Source organism: Beta vulgaris, chromosome 3 (assembly GCF_026745355.1).
Source record: "Beta vulgaris subsp. vulgaris cultivar EL10 chromosome 3, EL10.2, whole genome shotgun sequence".
NCBI classification, from domain to species: domain Eukaryota; kingdom Viridiplantae; phylum Streptophyta; class Magnoliopsida; order Caryophyllales; family Amaranthaceae; genus Beta; species Beta vulgaris.
In genome coordinates, this window is record NC_079204.1 from 20,962,922 (window position 1) to 20,979,944 (window position 17,023).

The following is a 17,023-nucleotide window of genomic DNA, read 5'->3' on the forward strand; positions in this document are numbered from 1 at the left end:
CACAATTGAATATTTGGATATTCATTTGTAAATTAACATATATATTCATAATCATTGAAAAGATCCATACTCATTTGTTACATACTCACTTGATCATAAACTTACTCATTGAAAGGATGCATAATTTGATTGATACCACAGTTCGAGATCGACTAGACCCCGAAGCAGCTCGAATAAACCTAAAAGTGATAAAGAGCCAAACCTGTTCGTGAACATTTGGAGCTCGACTTGTTTAAAATTTGGCAAAACTCGATTCAAATAAAGTTCAGCGAGCTCGAATAAACTTGAATGAACACCGTCGAATATACCACAGTTCGAGATCGACTAGACCCCTAAGCAGCTCTAGGCATGACCGAATTTGATTTAGTTTAATAACGATGCATTTAATTTTCCTTATAAGAGAACTAAAGTCAAAGACAAATAAAAAGAACCAATTAGACTCTAGCACATGTCAGACAAGTTTTCATTTTCTTTAAAGAGTTGGTCCCCAACCCATTTGAGTAGTCCTATGTATTCAGTTACAAACTTTTGTATGCAATCTCTTCACTTGATCATAGTTGTGGCCTGTGGGGGCAGATTCCTCCAACTTCCATAGATTGTAGATAGTGGTATCATTACTAATTCATATCATATTAATAAATATTTTTTGTACTAACCAAAGAGTCCAAGATCACTATTTTATGGAGAAAGAGAGTAAAAGAAAAGCCAATCTTTTTCAAAAAAACAAAAAAAATTAGAGGAAAGTCTTGTACGTTTACTCGTTTGTTGTTGTTGGTCTTCTAGAGTGAAGTAATTTTCATGTGCCCTTTTTTCCCATGTTTATCTCCCCCTTTTTGACAAAATTCTACCTCTTTCTTTCAATATTCTCTCTTTCAGTTGTGCACCCATTTCTTCCGCCGATCTCAGGTTAGTTTTTAATGGGTGTGGAATTTTATTATTGAAATTTACTGTTCAGCTTATGATGTAGTTCTTCAAAGTTGGTATTTTTTTCCTTATGATTTGGATTAATTTTGTTTGAGAAAGATGTTTAATTACTTTGATTGATGCTTTTGTAGTACTACTATGATTAATTTGATAATTGAATTGGGTTAGTGTGATGGAAGCTAAAAATGGAGGAAAAAGTGATTTGTACGGACCTTTAGTGAATGAAATGAAGGGTGTAGGAAAGAGAGCATTAGAATGGGATTTGAATGATTGGAAATGGGATGGTGATCGTTTGATTGCGAGTTCGTTGAATCCTGCACCATTGGATTGTAGGAGTAAGCAGCTTTTCCCCCTTGGGCCGGAACCTGGGGCGAACTCGAATGTTGCAAACGGGTCATTTTGTTCCAAGGATGTTGACAAAACTAATGAGAAGGGGAAGAGGGAAATGGAGAAGAGGAGGAGGGTTGTGGTTGTTCCGGAGGAAAACGAGTTTAGTGATGCTGAGCCACTTAATTTGAAGTTGGGTGAGCAGGTTTATTCTATAGTAGAGTGTGAGGTTGATAAATTGGAAGGGAAGAGTGTTAAGAAGAGTAAGTCGGCTGGAACTTCGCAACCTGTCTGTCAGGTTGAAGGTTGTAGGGCTGATCTTAGTAATGCCAAGGATTACCATAGACGTCATAAAGTTTGCGAGGTGCACTCTAAGGCTGGTGAGGCTTTGGTAGGAAATTTCATGCAACGGTTTTGTCAGCAGTGTAGCAGGTTCCATGCTCTACAAGAATTTGATGAAGGGAAGAGAAGCTGTCGTAGGCGTCTTGCTGGGCATAATAAGAGAAGAAGGAAAACACTTGCTGATAGTTCTCCGAATGTTGGCTCCATGGCTGATGAAAGGAGTGCTAGCCACCTACTAATTAGTTTGCTGAGAATATTGTCTAATCTGCATAGTAAGTGTCTTGTTTTTTATTTGTATATTCACGTATCTTTTCAAGTGCAAACTGATTGCTGATGACAGAGTAGATCGACATTGTGAATTGCTATATGATTGTCATGACTCATGAACACATTGGATCATTATATGTTGGTCTGTTTATCTGCTTCTTCTCACCCTTCTACTCCTCAAGGATGTTGACTCTATCACTAAGGTCAACCTCTTTGAGACAATGATGGTTTGATGTGTGATATAGGGTACACTTCACCTTTGTTTTGAATTCATTCATCTTGAAAACAAAAAGATAATGCTGCATTGACTAATAATATCCAGCAAACATCTTGAAGGCAGAAGCCAAAAGTCCCTTTGGTCTCTTTTTTGTATCATACTGTTCTTGTGAAATCTATGTACATGTTTTGACTTCAGGCTTTCCTTTGCCAACCATATTGAATTGAAGAAAAGAATCTTGGTGTGGTTGTTGTGGATATCTATCTCTGTCATGTTGCCAAGGAGACATTCTATATTAAGTGTACGCTTATTCATGACAGACATAATCTCTTCGCTCATATCAACATCATCAACATAACCTTGCCTAAGAGACACGTGCCCATGTAGGGTGACGGACAGTGGAAATTTAGGGGTGTAAATGAGACGACAAAGATTGCGAGCTACACGAGATTGACTCGATCAAAGCTTGACTCGATCCAATCGAACTTGAGCTCGGCTCAAGATATTGCGGGTCGAGTTGAGCAACTTTAGAACTCATGAGAAACTCGAATACCCAATTATTAAGTACCATGAAAAGTAGAATACCTAAATCCAACATATTGTCTATCTTAGGGATGCTAATAAGACGAGACTCTTGTGAGCTACTCGAGATCGACTCGCTCAAAACTCGACTCAAGTGAGCTCGACCTAACTCGAGCTCGACTCGAGATGCTAGCGAGTCAAGTTGAGCTGCCCCAAACTCAAATTAACTCGCATCATCTAGACCCTTATGTTGGATGTATGCTGTTTCCAGTTGAAGTTAATCCAATACGCGAAAACTATATGTTACTTCATACTAAGTAAGAAGTGCCAACACTTCAATTCAGCCTCTTATACTCCAAAAGCATAAAAATAATGGAGTTTTGAGTTTTGGATCCATGAGAAGTTCAACGGAAGGTTGTAATCCTAATATGGGATTGCGATGATGGCTGTAATTCCATTCTCCAATTTAATAGAAAATCTGTGACAAGTTTAGAAGTCTTTATCTAGGGAGGCATAAGTTTAAATGCATCTATGTTACAAGCTACATTGCTTAACAACTTTTATTGACGAAAGGAGTTGGTAAACTAATCAAGTTGCTATCTCCTATATCCATTATAAATGATTCTGCGTGCTGGAATTAATGAAATACATGTGAAATGCAGCAAATGCTTCCAATGAGTCAAAAGAGCAGGATCTGATTTCTCATCTTTTGAGGAATCTTGCTAGTCAAGTTGATGGAAGCAACTTGCCTAATTTACAGCAAGGATCCCAGAGTTTACTGAATGCAGGAATATCTGTTGGAATTCCAGAAAAGGTGTCAGATCTTATCTGATTGTTCATTTGCAAATTTTCTCGTTCTTCTTGCCTCTAATTTTTTCGCCTTTTCTGATAATTAGAATCCTTCAAGAGCTCAAGAATCATCTCATGATGTACCTTCATCAGAGGCAAAGCTTGGATTATTGACGAGGGAGCATCAGCATGAGACACAACAAACTCCACCACATCCCAACCAGGTGTCTACCAAGCAGCTGGCGGCTCTATACCAGCAAAAGGCAGTGTGCAAGAGGCTTACCTTGGGAGACACAGGCTCAGTAACATTGACTTGAATAATGTTTATAATGACTCAGAAGAATGTACAGATGATCTGGAAAAGGGACAAGGTACTGATGCCTGCTCATTAAGGCCAGAACTACATTTACAGAAATCGAGTCCTCCTCAAACAAGTGGAAACTCGGATTCAACTTCTGGTCGTTGCAGTTCTAGTGGCAGTGAAACACAGGTACTATTCTTTTCCTTATGTGGAGCTCCTCTAGTATACATGTACTAGCTATTATGTGCCTGGGCTCGCCCCCTACTTCTCCTCTCTCTCTCTCTCTCTATGCAAATTTTTGTGTTAGATGGTCTGATGGGCAGACCAGGTATTAGTTGAACAAAAAAGTAAAAGTTGCAAAAAAATAGATAAAAAGGTTGTCTATAAATAAGCTATACAAAAGACCTTGAAAATCAAAAGGCTATGCAAAACTACTTAATAGTTTAGCTAATTTCATACAAAGTTAATTGGTTTAACAAAAATTATTTGGTGAGACTGAGAATAGCTACTCTAAAAATGTATAAAAATTTTTAATTGGCAAATGGAATGAGGTAGAACATTGTAGTCTAGGATCAAACTCATGACTTCATGTATAAATGCTTGGCTTTTAAACCAGTATTATGCCTCTAATGAAGTAGATGAATTTTCTTGTTGTCTTTGTTATCACCTGCATCCGCCGACTAAGAGACATGACACTGGGAGATTGATCCAAGAGTATACGTTGTCTTTAAGCTGAGGAAAGCTGGATGTATGACCATAAGATTTTACGGACATGAGTTAAATTATCTTGTGCTTCTATTCTGCTTGCATAATGTTGCTATCTCTATCTAATCGTATAATTTCAAGATGTTATGTAAAGGTGCAAGTACATTCTCAAACTATTATCTTCTAGGAAGAGGGGGGGGGGGTGATACATGAGTCAGGTTGTAATAATTTTTTCAACCCTTCTGGAAACTGTGGCCACTAAAAAAGTCGTGTATGACCTTATGTCATTCATGCAATTGTTACTTTGTCTTTTCTCTTTCCCTTATTATTCTATAATCTTGTAGGGCCGCACTGATCGGATTGTTTTCAAGCTTTTTGGTAAGAATCCAAATGAGTTGCCTCATCTATTGCGAACACAGGTAACGCCTACCCCCTATCCTGATCATAACATTATTTAGCCACATATCTTTTTGATGTTTTATAGTTGAGGTATTTGACTTGATGCTCTCCAGATCCTTAATTGGTTATCTCGCAGTCCTACTAACATTGAGGGGTACATTAGGCCTGGCTGTATTGTTTTGACAATATATCTCCGTTTGAACAAGTCTTTATGGGAGGAGGTTTGTTTCTCATCCTTGACTAGGTGGATTGCCTAATCTTTTTGTGCTACACAATGATTCTGTTGTCATGGTTGTTATTATTGTTCTTGCAGCTCTGCTTTGACATGAGCTCCAGTTTGAGTAGGCTCTTGAGTATGTCTGATGACCCGTTTTGGAAGACAGGATGGATCTATACCAGAGTTCAGCAACGTGCAGCGTTTATCTGTGATGGTTGGTTTTCATCACTCCCATCCCCTCTATCCCGGCTGTTTTTGTTGATTAATGTATAAAATCAGATCAGTTTATTACCAAATTTATCACTTTGAGCATCTTGGACTTTTTATAGGACATATATTTGCTAGCGTCCTTTTTGAACCAACTCTAATTTAATTTCTTTTGAATCTGTGCTGAAGGCCGAGTTCTTCTAGATACACCTTTACCTTTTAAAAGTCGCCAGAGTCGAATCTTAAGCATCAGTCCTATTGCGGTTCCTGCTGCTGAGACAGTGAAGCTAGTAGTTAAGGGTTCTAATCTCTCTGGACCATTTTCTAGGTATTTTTCTTTAACAATCATGTTAATGTGAACTAGTTCAGTTTCTATTCACGAGGATTAATTTATTATTGTTAGTTTCTTACCACTCTGTATAGCTTGCATACAGTAGCTTGTATCTCAACTTTGAGGTTCACTTTTTGGTCCTTTTAAGCTGTTGATAACTTTTGAATCTCTCAATGTTACTACTTTTAGGTTACTTTGTGCTATAGAAGGGAAGTATTTGGTCCAGGAGAGTTGTTATTGCTTGGTGGAGGGAACTAATGCTGCTTCTGAGCACGATGGGATCCAGTCTCTCAGCTTTAATTGCTCTACACCAAATGTTGCTGGGAGAGGATTTATTGAGGTAATACCCTCACATTTTTTCCTGGTTAATTTACTATTCAGTTGTCACATTCCCCCGAGTGTCTCATAAATCATTACAGTAACTTTCTTGTTCAAATAGGACGGTACAAACTAAACAATTCTTCCATATTTTGATCCGTTGTTCATATGTCGCTAATGCTATGCAGTTCTTTTGGTGTTTGAATAAACTTTTGGTTATAGTTGTATTGCATGCTTTCAATCCACTTTTTGTGCTTGTAGTACTTGGAATCATTTCTGCAAGAAATGAGTATTTAACCTCTGCTTCATTTTATCGCAAGTACTCATATTAGATGCTTGACACTTTGAGATACTTCACAATTGTATTTCTTAGTTTTTTGTGCTTTTAATACTCCGGAATCATTCCTGCAAGAAATGAGTATTTTACCTCTACTTCGTTTTAATGCAAGTACTCATGTTGGATGCTTGACACTTTGAGATACTTTACAATCGTATTTCTTAGTTTACCCTATTACTGTCTTGAACCATGGATTGATTGGTACAGTATAAAATATGAAAAATTGGGATAGAGGAGATTAAGTTATGTCCGATATGTTTACACCTTGGTTTGAGATTTAAATCTCATAAAGAAATAGCAAACAAATGATTCTGAAATAAGTATGTTCAATTTTGCGATCAAATTGATTTCAGAGGCTCATGCCAAAGTCTTCTATAATCTGGAATATGTTTAATGCATAATGTGCTCCTCACTCCTGTCCAATTATCATCATAAAGTACCTTCGCCAGAATTTGTGCCATTCTGTTTCAGACACTCAGTTATGTGCTTGTGTAAAATTGTCACTAGTCAGTAATATCATATTAAATTGCCCAATGTTTCTGGATCAGCCTGTTGCTCTTTGTCCACTTACATTTTTCCGGTAATATTCCGTGCAGGTGGAGGATTACGGCCTCAGTGGTTGCTTTTTTCCGTTTATAGTTGCGGAGCCTGAAATTTGTTCTGAGATTTGCATGCTGGAAAGAGTAATTGAGGTGGTTGGTACAGATGAGCATATTGATAGAGAATATGGCACAAACGATGCAAGAAGTGACGCCTTAGACTTTATACATGAGATTGGTTGGCTGCTTCATACGAATAGTTTGAGCTCAAATCCAGGTCAAACTGATCTCCACTTAGAGCTCTTCCCTTTCAGTCGAGTAAAGTGGCTGATAGAGTTTTCAATGGACCATGATTGGTGTGCTGTTCTAAGAAAACTTTTAGACTTCCTGTTTAGTGGAACTATAGATACAGGGAATCACGCTTCTATTGAACATGCATTGTCAGATATGACCCTCCTTCACACTGCTGTCCAAAGAAATAACAGGCAAATGGTGGAATTTTTGTTAAGGTACATACCCAAAAAGGTTAAAAATACTTTAGTTTTGGAACAGAAGCAGCCAGATTATGGACCACCTAGCAGCTTCTTATTTAGACCTGATGTCACTGGCTCCAGCGGGTTGACGCCTCTGCACATAGCCGCTAGTTGTGCAGGCTTTGATAATGTGTTAGATGCCTTGCTTGAAGATCCTGAAATGGTAATTGAAATTATTAATGCTTGCTTTGATACGCATTATTAATTCACTTTTTTGATATATCTTGCTCTTACACATGTAGAAGGCCCATGCTCTTTTGTGAATTATTCTCTGTCTGTGTCTTCTGTGTCGTGCTGTAGAGAACTTAAGATTTAGCTCGGACCCCATATGTTGTATTTTTTGTTGGAGCTAGTCTCGTGTGGACCACATCAATGTAACATAGTGACCCTTTTTCTTCGTATAGTTACCTTTTACAATAGATTGTTACACTAATCAACCATTATTTTAATATAGTGACAGTGTTTTTTCATATAATCACATTTTCTTACATTAGCCTATTATAATGGAAGTCATACTTTATAACAAGTAACTTTTTTTTTCTCACATAGTCACCCTTTAGAATATATAGCTACTCGCCTACTCCTCTCTTATATCTATTATTTTTTAACATATTGACCTTTTTTTCCATGAATCACATGTACGAGCATTAGGTCTACACTAAATTTAGTGTGGACCTGGTCCATATAACTTTTTTACTTTTTGTTACAACTCAGATGAATCTCATCTCTAATGCGTTGAGATTTCGAACTAAGTTTTTTTTATAATCTTTGGTGACCATTTTTAACAATCTAAAGTGTGAGTATGTGTGGTAATGAAAATAAATGTGACAAAAAGTGCCATCTAAAATGATGCATCACCTTGTGCATTGAGAATTGGACATTTTATATGGAAATTACACACAAATATCTTGACTGTTGCTCATATTAGTTGCCCAATACATGAGCCGTTCTTCTTCAAAGATTAAACAATGATTGTTTTTACTAATCATACCGGGTTCTGATATCTTGCTTGCTTAGGTTGGTATTGCAGCTTGGGAAAACGCTCGAGACAGCACAGGGTTGACCCCTAAAGATTATGCTTGCCTGAGAGGTCACAACCATTACATCAGTTTGTTCCAGATGAAAATCAACAAAAACTCATCTGGCAAACATGTAATACTGGATGTCCTTGGATTTTCCGACATAGAATCCAAGCAAAAGCAATCTGATAAACTCAGGTCTGCAGAGTTTGATAGCTTATACACTGAGATGCTGCAAGTTCGTCAGAGTTGCAGACTCTGTGAGCAGAAGCTTGACTATGGATTTAGAGGAGCAACACTAACATATAGGCCAGCAGTGCTTTCGCTTGTTGCAATCGCTGTAGTTTGTGTTTGTACGGCTCTGCTTTTCAAGAGCATGCCTCGAGTTTGTTATGTATTCGAGCCATTTAGGTGGGACTCGTTGAAATATGGAGCAATGTAGGTAGCATCTAGCTGTATAGCGGTACAGATTTTTCGCCTGCCTCGGAAAAAATGTTCGGGGCGAGGGGCTGGCTGTTTCTGAAGAAGAGAGGGTAGCTAACTTATCTAGTTTATTGAGGTATGTTAACTGATGTGAAATACACTCCTTGTATATGTCACCTTATCTTTCGCCCTGTATTTATAAAGCGAAGATAGAGATCAAATGTATAACTCACATAAAGTGTTACTGTGAAGGATGATTATTTGTGAATGTGAATGTGAATTGTGAAAGACTTGTAAATGCTGGTGTTACCATTTTAACTTTGGATCTCACCATTGGCCATTGGGGTTATAGAGCTTCACTCAGGTACAGTTATGACTTATGGTAAGGAGATGTTTGCTTCAGTTTAAGGTGATCTAAATTTTCACACTTTTTGCTCATGTTATTACCACTTTCTGATAAATTATGGATTAAGCCTAGAGTCTCTGTCAATGCATAACAATCTTTAATGCTACTTCCCATATAACTAAGATTTGCAAAATTACAAGATTGGTATATAAAGAAAGACAAATTCTCATACGATGATTTATGATAAGATGTAAGATAAGGGTACTCATTGTCTAGGAGTCACTTGTAGTAGAATTTACTCCGTTTAAAATTCAAGGTGACTCGTTATCTAAAAAGTGACCTCTTTAGCTTATAAAGTGGTCTTTTTAACTTACAAAGTGATCCCTAGATGAAAGACTTAGGCTATGTTTAGTTCACCTGAAATTTTCTGATCTTAACTTATATGATATGATATGATATGATTTGATCTGAACTTATTTTTTCTTATATGATCTGATCTGATTTACAAGATCTTATCTTTTATAAAATATATCATTACTTTGTAATTCATTATTATGCAATAGATTACAAGATCTTATTTATAGTATTACTATTATTATCATTTTATTTCTATCACAACTTTTATTAATAATAATAATAATAATTTTTTTTTTTGACAGGAATAATAATTATTATTATCATTATTATAATAACAACAATAATTATAATCATAATAATAATAATAATTATTACTAAAATAATTATATAACCCAAGTCATTAGTTTATAAGAACACTTATAAAATGTTTCACACTTTCCCTTAAAAAAAATTGTTTCACACTTGAGAAGTCGGCAGACTAACCTCTTTTTTATCATATAAAATAAAATAAGATATACAAACAACTATGACTTGCGCAAGAAAGAAATGGATAGCGTGCAACTTCAAATAGCTAGAAAGATTTGGAATTCGATAGGAAGAGGTATACCAGATCTAAATTTATAATTTGTATCTCGCACTTAGCTTATTTTGAAATGTAATCCGAACTTAGTAGTTTCTTTTCATGAATTTGAGCTATCATATTTTATATATTTCTTATTTTTGCGCCAGTCTTACGTTCTTAACATGTGGCTTTTAATTTTCTATTATTTCATAACAACAAAATAACTTAAAATAATGATAACAATGACATTTATAATGATAACAACAAGATTAATAATAATTACCATTATTAATAATTAATAACTACAACAGCAACAATAATAATCACTTTGAACAAATGTACTAGTAAATAGTAGTATTAATAGTAATAATGAGTTTTTTAATATAAGCATAATCTGATTTGAACTTATTTGATCTGATCTGATCTGAACTTTTTTTTTTTGATCTAATTTGATTTGATCTGATTTGATTAGATCTGAAATAAAAAAAATAGGGTGAACTAAACATAGCCTTACTAGATTTTATTATAAGGTAGTCTTACAGAACACTTACTAGATTTTATATTCAATTAGTTTCAACCTCTTTTTCATTCTCTCTCAACTACCTCATTAGATTAAAAATAAATAAAAGATAAAATAGAAGATGCAAATAATGAAAAGGTATAACACCCCGATAATTCTCTTTTTTTCAAAATACATTTTCAATATAAAATTTAAAGAATCATCAAAGCATTATCGCCCATGTGATAACGTATCGGCTTACTCAAAATTTTGCAGCAGAAAAATATAACTGAACTTTAGATTTGAAATATAATAAATAATCAAAGTAACTTTAAAACCAAACAACATTGTTAACTTTACTTCAAACCAACTTAAATATAAATGTATCTACTATAAAACAATAAATATATCAATCTGTTACACAAGCTCTTCATTCCCAAATCCCCATGATGCAACATCTGCACACCCGTAGATGTCAATGGACAAAAGAATCTGCTCACCAAGAATAGATCATCACAGGATTAATAAGGCGATCAACACATACAAACAAAGCACGTAGTTAGCAAAGCTGAGTACTACATAATAATAAATAAACTATATAACATGATACCAATAAATAATAAGCAGGGATAAATAACATCATAACAATCTAACAAATCTGCAGATAACTTTTACTGAACCAAACTTTAACAAATTTAGTACTTTAATGGAATAGTCATTGGATCGAGTTGTCTCATCTAAAAATCAGCCTTTCCTTTGGAAGACGAAATACGGGCGCGACTCCGTATTCCATAATGACCTACGATATCGAGGAGCCTTTTAATAAAAATAGGAATGGTGATCAGTCCAATTCCCAGAAAAAGTTATGGCACGACCATCATGTACCCCGACTCCTGATTGTCCAACTTCAAACGTGCACCAGTCTAAAGTTTATTACTATCCAAGTTTCATTTTACATGATTTACCAACTATTACTTGTTATGACACACAAGCAACACAAATAATATATAATCAAACATTCACAACTTTATTCCTTTTTATCTTAGGATTAAATAAGTTATTATACAACGTACAACCCAAGATTAATTTATTCTTTAATCCAATCCTTTTTATTTGTTGAACCTAGCCAACAACCAACTTACATTTCAAGGGTAGAAATTATCAACTTACCAAATAAGACCCACAGTTCTCATAGAGTAGTGAAAATAATAATATAAGGGAACACGTGATTCAATTATGATCCAACTGATAAATATATTAATTCCCCCATGTGAATTAATAAATAAAGTTCTCAACCAACATGTTTGAATCAATATTCCATACAACCATGATATTAATCTCATACTTAACATGCTCGCACACAGGCATAAAACATGTAAGATCCAACATCATAGCAATCATATATGAACTCACAAAGTTCCTATACATTATACTACATGACTTTGCTTCCTAAAATCATGATACTACATAAACAACACATATGTATGTACGTATCTTGCGTAGACAAATTGATAGGCCACTTTTAACATTAATCTTCGCCTAAAACAGCCAATAGAATTTATAATCAATACTCCAAATAAATTCCAGCAACTTTAAAATACTTTAAATTCCCTTTAAAAATATTTAAAAGTAATTTTTATCATTAAAACCTCAATTACTCATATTACTATTATACTAGTCATGAAAACCCATACAACTCCATTAATAACAACCTTTCTAAAATTCCAGCAACTTATAAATTATTAAAATTCCCCTTTAAAATACTTAAACATGCTTAAATTCATAAGTTAAATCAATTTCATGGTCTAATTTATAACATGCTACTATGATTTTTCAATCTTTAACACCCTAAAATCTATGCTTTGATAATTAAAAATCCAATTTAAACATAATAATCAAATCTGGATTTTTTATTCTCTCAATACATAATTTATATAATTCTAGACGCTTCTAATCATAATTAGTACTAAAACAAAACATAAAAATATAATCTTTAATTAAAACTTAAGGAAGAAGAAAAGAAATCAAACCAACACAAGAAGGGAGAGGAAGAGGACCGTTGGCGTGCAAGCCAGCGCCGGACAGCAACAGTCGGCGGTGGTGGTCGGCATGAAGTGGTGGTGATGTTTCTTGTGGAAGAAGAGAGAGAAATCACGTGGAAAGAGGGAGATTCAGTGGCCGGCTATTGTGAGTGGGAGGAGCGAGGAGAGAGAGTATTTTGGTGGATAAAATATTTGGATTTAATGATATTTACAAGCAAGCTTTCCTGTTGGGCTTAGGCTAAGGCAATTGGATTCTAAATAGGATAGAATAATGAATAGGATTGATGAATAAACTCCTAACGTTACTAGAAGTTCCTTTTCCTAGTCCAATTAGTATTTGGATTCCAATATTTTTCAAAGCATGCCTTAACAAAATATTTTAACTTTCTTAAATCTTTAAATAATTCCTTTGAGTTTGAAAATAGTCAAACTTTTGAATAAATAAATTATTTTAAACAAAATTATATTTAAATATAAATATATATATACTAAAATATATTTATAAAATCCATAAATTTACGGGGGATTACAAAAGGAGGGTTGTAAGTTGCTTTCACTAGTCTCGTTAAAAGGATTAGCTCCAATAAGTTTCGATTAAGATTTGCCATGACACGAGCCCGAATCGAATCTAATATGACTTGCTCTATATAACATAATTTTAACTGAAATCGAGCTTGATCTCACGTCAAACATATAATCCATTTTTGAGCTTGGCTTGATAATGATAAGTGAATTCGAGCTTCACTCCATGCATTGGGATCCAACAATAAGCAAACTAAAATACTAATAATATCACTACTCGGCGCTATACTACTATTTAACTTGAACGACTTCGATTTGAAATTACTTTCGTTTTGTACTAATTGGAAATTTAGGTCTTAGGATTAAAGAATATGTAAGATAAATTATCAGAAAGATATTTATCATTTTTTAAAATAAAGAGCTCACAAATCCAACACAATTGAGTTTGGTCTATTAAGTATCAAAACTATGATTTCAAGCTTAAACTCAGCTCGTTAGCAAGCAAGCAAGCTCAATACGAGCTTATATCAAACTAATTTCGAACTGGTCATGCTATTGTGCTTGTATCCACCCTTAATTTTAATAAGTTCAGATAATTTCTAACAGCATAAATACCAAATAAGATGAAAGATGAAGTCAACCTACCCTAAACTTATTTTTGCTAAACTTAACATTATTTGGTTGAAGTTGTTTTTTTCTAAACTAATTTTTTTGAAACTTATTTGTTTTGGAGAGATCCAATAAAAAAAATTCTTGACATGAGAAGATAGAGAAATCTATATCTGCATACTCTTTGAACTGAATATAAATATCTTAGTTCCGAGCTTAAAGTACTTTATTGGAAAAAAAAAATCACATACAATTTAAAAAAAAATGCACATACATGATAGAAAAAACATATACACTTAGTATTAAATAAAAATACACATATTTAATTTCAAATATATGAAAGAGAAAAATATCTTCATCTTCTCTTTTTAACGAATTTTCTCTTTTGACTCCAAGAAAACCCTTATATACGAGTCAGAGCCAAACAAATCTTATTTTTACCTGTCTTTTTGTTCATAAAATTAAAAAAAAAACCATTTTAATATATTTGCATAACACATTAATAAATTAGTAGTTTCTTCTTTTCTTTGATAAGGATAAATTAGTAGTTTCCCATTATTTTCTTTGAAAAAAACCAGCATTTGTAATTTTTTACAACACCAAAATCCTCAAAAGAAAAAGTAAAAGAAAACAGGACATCAAGCAAGAGCAACAATGGCAACAGCTTCTCTCTCCTCAATATCTTCCCTCATTCTCACTCCATTACATCCTCAACAAAAACTGACTTATCCCACTTACATTTCTACAAAATACCCACAATTAATCCGGTGTAAAATAGCCTCTTCTCCTTCTCGCAGTTCAAAATCATCATTTGAACCAAAAAACAAGAAGAGAATTTGGAAAGAAGGTGAATTTCCTGCACTTTCTGAAAATTCAATTCCTGGGTTTCCTAAAACAAGAACTCAAATTAAGAATATCAAGAAGAAGCTTGATCGCAAGGCTAAAGCTAAAGCTTGGGTTAATACTGTCACTGAGTCTCTTTCTGACCTTATCTTCAAGAAACAATGGCTTCAAGCTCTTGAGGTACCCCTCTCTTTCTCTCTATCCTCTGACTTTTACTGTCATATCCTTAGTCCAGTCCTACTCTATAGCTATGTTACTCAAACTTTTCATTTTATTTTACTAAGTACCCGTGTTAGATTCTCGACACTTGGACATGGGCATGGGCGTGGATAAAATAGATGAGTCGGACACTAAGACATGTACGGATGTACCTGTGTTTGTATGACATGGGTACCCGAGTCTTGAGTAATGTAGACCATAAGAGTGTATATGCATTGGAAGTTGTTGTAGAATGTTCTGATATTTTTTTCATGGGTGAATTGTTGTGAAATTTTACTTCAATTTTTCTAATACACATTTTAAATTGATTGCTGCTGGTTATGAAGTGGAAGAGAAGTATGTCATATGCTTGAATCGAATTGAATGGAAATGATAGTGATGGTTTGAATTGCTTAGGTGTTTGAGATGCTGAGAAAACAATCTTTCTATCACCCAAAAGAAGGAACTTATATGAAACTACTTGTGCTGCTTGGAAAATCAGGACAACCTCGCCGAGCCCATGAACTTTTCGATACTATGATTGAAGAAGGGCTTGAACCTACATCTGAGCTGTATACTGCCTTGATGGCTGCTTATTGCCGTAGCAACTTGATTGACAAGGCGTTTTCGATTCTTGCTAAAATGAAGGGGCTTCCGCTGTGTCAGCCTGATGTGTTTACATACAGTACTTTGATCAAGACTTGTATTGATGCTGCTCGGTTTGATTTGGTTGAGTCCCTATATAAAGAGATGGATGAGCGAGGAATCATTCCGAACACAGTTACTCAGAACATTGTACTCAGTGGATATGGTAAGGCTGGGAAATTCGACCAAATGGAGAAGATTTTGTCTGAGATGCTTCAGAGTCCCACTTGCAAACCCGATGTGTGGACTATGAACACAATTATAGCCTTGTTTGGAAATAATGGTCATATTGAAATGATGGAGAGGTGGTATGAGAAGTTCCGGGATTTCGGGATTGAGCCGGAAACTAGGACTTTTAACATCCTAATTGGTGCTTATGGGAAGAAACGTATGTATGATAAAATGTCTACGGTGATGGAATACATGCGCAAGCTTGAATTCCCTTGGACTACTTCCACTTACAATAATGTAATCGAGGCATTTTCTGATGTGGGTGATATGAAAAACATGGAATTCACTTTCAATCAGATGCGTACTGAGGGCATGAGAGCAGACACTAAGACCATTTGTTGTCTTGTTAAGGGATATGCAAATGCGGGTGTCTTCCATAAAGTTGTGAGTACTGCTCAGCTGGCTGGGAGATTGGAGATACCAGAGAACACTTCTTTTTTCAATTCTGTTCTTTTTGCATGTGCAAAGGCCGAAGATTTGATGGAAATGGAGAGAGTTTATAGGAGGATGAAGGAGAAACAATGCCAGCCAAATGACACTACTTTTGATACCATGATAGAGGCTTATAGGAAAGTAGGTATGAATGACAAGATATATGACTTGGAGCAGGAACGAGAGAAGACGATCATTACCATTCCTGGAGAGGAGTTGAGTGAACTGATGGACCCTGTTAGTGATGTCTGATTGGGGGATGATCTAATGTGATTGCTGCTCCTTTTTATAGAACTGGTGCAATTTCTTGGTTTTGAATCCTGCATTCTGTTCAATCCTTTCTAAGTACAGTAAAGGATTCCTGCTGCAGTCATCCTGTTTCAATGGCCAACAAAAATCTTTTATAGAACTGCATCAACCGCAGAAATACAGGAGGTCCTTCAATCACTCGAAAAGCGTGTAGGATAGGGAACACATGGAAGTAGCCAACGCATACTCTTCTACAAATTAGTATTCTTGTTGGTGTATCTTCTTCCACTAAAGAGCGGAGATGAGATACTTTGTTAAAATGACAAATTTACATTGGAAAATATGTAAGATAACAGAGTTGATAGGAAATTTTTTACAATTTCAAGTGAAATGCTGTAATATAGGTAAACCTCTTTTAATGGATTCCATGTCTCCAAACGTAACTTGTTCCTGCTTGTCTGCTAGAGCACAATACAGAACTTCTGCACGGTTCAGTCAAATCACTACTATCACGATCATCGTCGCCCATGTAAACATTAAATCATCAAAAACGGCAAGCCTCTTTAATCTTAGGGAAGTGCCGAGAAGAACATTTTCAAATGGGTGGATTACTAGAGAAAGGTGAATCATTATTAAGTAGGGTTAGAAGTGACATTATTTGAGAGAATTCAGCTAACTAGCTTAGCTATACTTGTTGATGCTAGCTAACTTATTTGAGTGAAGTTTCTGACTCACTTGCGATAAGAAACAAACATAAACATTCAGTGCACC

At 35.0% G+C, this 17,023-nt stretch overlaps 2 protein-coding genes across 2 annotated transcripts; both read left to right on the forward strand.

The window, feature by feature from the left end:
- Positions 1–647: 647 nt before the first annotated feature.
- On the forward strand, positions 648–9,015 carry LOC104889158 (squamosa promoter-binding-like protein 1). Its single transcript, XM_010674313.4, is given in 12 exon segments — positions 648–906; positions 1,093–1,865; positions 3,262–3,413; positions 3,496–3,595; positions 3,598–3,878; positions 4,739–4,813; positions 4,907–5,014; positions 5,107–5,224; positions 5,407–5,545; positions 5,738–5,888; positions 6,800–7,438; positions 8,293–9,015. Coding segments are annotated over 11 exon segments (2,976 nt in total). The 5' UTR covers positions 648–906; positions 1,093–1,096; the 3' UTR covers positions 8,737–9,015.
- Positions 9,016–14,209: 5,194 nt separating this feature from the next.
- Positions 14,210–16,675, forward strand: LOC104889160 (pentatricopeptide repeat-containing protein At3g06430, chloroplastic). Its single transcript, XM_010674314.4, has 2 exons — positions 14,210–14,677; positions 15,113–16,675. The coding sequence occupies exons 1-2, from the start codon at positions 14,309–14,311 to the stop codon at positions 16,253–16,255; spliced, it is 1,512 nt and encodes a 503-aa protein (XP_010672616.2). The 5' UTR covers positions 14,210–14,308; the 3' UTR covers positions 16,256–16,675.
- Positions 16,676–17,023: the final 348 nt, after the last annotated feature.